We start from the raw sequence: 1,566 nt of genomic DNA, 5'->3' as shown, positions 1-1,566 counted from the left end.
GGGGCGAGCCGGGCCGGGCGGAACCATGCGGAGGCGCTGGTAGGGGGGCGCGGGGAGGGGGTCGGTCGGGTCCGCCATGGCCGCCAATTGCGCGGGGGCCGCGGGGACGGCGGCGGGAGCCGTGGCCGCCGTGGGCTCGGCCCTGAGCGCCAGCAAGACCAAAACCAAGAAGAAACACTTCGTGTGCCAGAAGGTGAAGCTGTTCCGGGCCTCGGAGCCGCTGCTTAGCGTCCTTATGTGGGGGGCGAACCACACGGTGAGAGCGGGCGGCGCGGCCCCCCCACCCCAAACCCGGGCCCCTCACAGCGCCCCGGGAGCGGGGCCTCGTCCCCTTAACCCCCTCATCCCCTCAGATCCCACCCTTCCCCGCTCCCCCCCGGCCTGGGCCTTTTCCATCCCTTCCAGAGCAGCTTTTTTTACTGAATCCGAGCCTTCCCTCCCTGTCCATCCCACCCCTGATCCAGGGCTCTCCCTCCCTGGGCTCTTGGTCCCTTTCTGCTGGCTCTGTGTCCCCCGGCGGTTTGGGGACCCGCGGGCCGGGGTGTCCCTGCCAGGCACGTCCCTGTGTCCCCACCCCGACACCTTTTCCACACCCGTTTTCCCGGGACTGGGCAGGGGAACTGATGCCTTTTTGGGTGATGTTGCTGTGGCACAATCCCCCCTCTGGCACTGGGGGGGGACACGAATTTGGCACCCACAGTCCTGTCCCCTGTGCCAGCCCCCGGGTGTCCACCAGGACTGTCCCTGCGGCTGTCCCAGTGAGGGATTCCCCTGTGTCACAGCCCACAGGGGACAGTGCTGTGTCTCACTTGGACAATGCGTCTCCCGTCTCCATCCCCCAAAAATGAGGGGTTTGGCCCGGGTTTGTCCCCTTTGATTGTAGGACTCGGGCCATGCGTGTCCTCTTGGCCTCAGTTCCTCTGGGACCAGGTTGTGAGAGGGTCCCTTGGGAATGTGTGTGATGGCTCAGCTCTGATCCTTTGGGAATTCCTAGGACCATCCCTGTGTTTTCTCTGGAAACTTCTCCCGGGTTTATGGTGGCAGGCATGAGGACTGATCCTTGGATGTGGCTGCTGGGTGCTGTTCTTGGTAGCCAAAGAAGCCAGAAGCCTCATCCCTTCCTCAGTTAATCCACTGCTAGGGCTCAGACACACCTATTTCTCCAGTGGATTAGTGGATGTTTCCTAGAGAGTGAAAGGGATTCGGGCTCATTTTTTTCCCAAAACAAATAACACATCAAGAATTAAAAAAAAAAATCCTCCTTGCATTCCTGGCCTGCCTGGCTGGAGCGAAAGCTTCCAAGTGTGGTTCAGCACAGTGCTGGCTTTGAGGCAAAGGATGTTCCAAGTGCTCCCAGCCTTGCCCAGGAAGCAGGATAATTACTCTAATCAGCCTTTGATCAGTGGTGCCATCAGCAGCCCTGAAGAAATGGAAATTGTGGGATTTTTCCGAGTTTCATTCCCCGGCCTCATAGTGACGGTTTGTTTGCTGGCAATTGGCCTTTTTTGGTTTGGTTGTTTTTCTTTTTTTTTCTTTTTTTTTTTTTTTTTTTTTTTTTTTTTTTTT

The 1,566-nt window shown here is 58.2% G+C and overlaps 1 protein-coding gene across 1 annotated transcript in view; it reads left to right on the top strand.

The window, feature by feature from the left end:
- Positions 1-6: 6 nt before the first annotated feature.
- PIP4K2B (phosphatidylinositol-5-phosphate 4-kinase type 2 beta) overlaps positions 7-1,566 on the top strand; it is a 19,158-nt gene continuing 17,598 nt past the window's right edge. Inside the window, exon 1 of the mRNA XM_041402297.1 lies at positions 7-256. Within this exon, the coding sequence (XP_041258231.1) occupies positions 77-256 (180 nt within the window). The 5' untranslated portion in view covers positions 7-76. The remainder of the gene's footprint in view (positions 257-1,566) is intronic.

Source organism: Onychostruthus taczanowskii, unplaced genomic scaffold (genome assembly GCF_017590055.1).
Source record: "Onychostruthus taczanowskii isolate IOZ18803 unplaced genomic scaffold, ASM1759005v1 scaffold197, whole genome shotgun sequence".
Taxonomy (NCBI): Eukaryota; Metazoa; Chordata; class Aves; order Passeriformes; family Passeridae; genus Onychostruthus; species Onychostruthus taczanowskii.
This window is presented reverse-complemented; position numbering and strand designations above follow the sequence as displayed.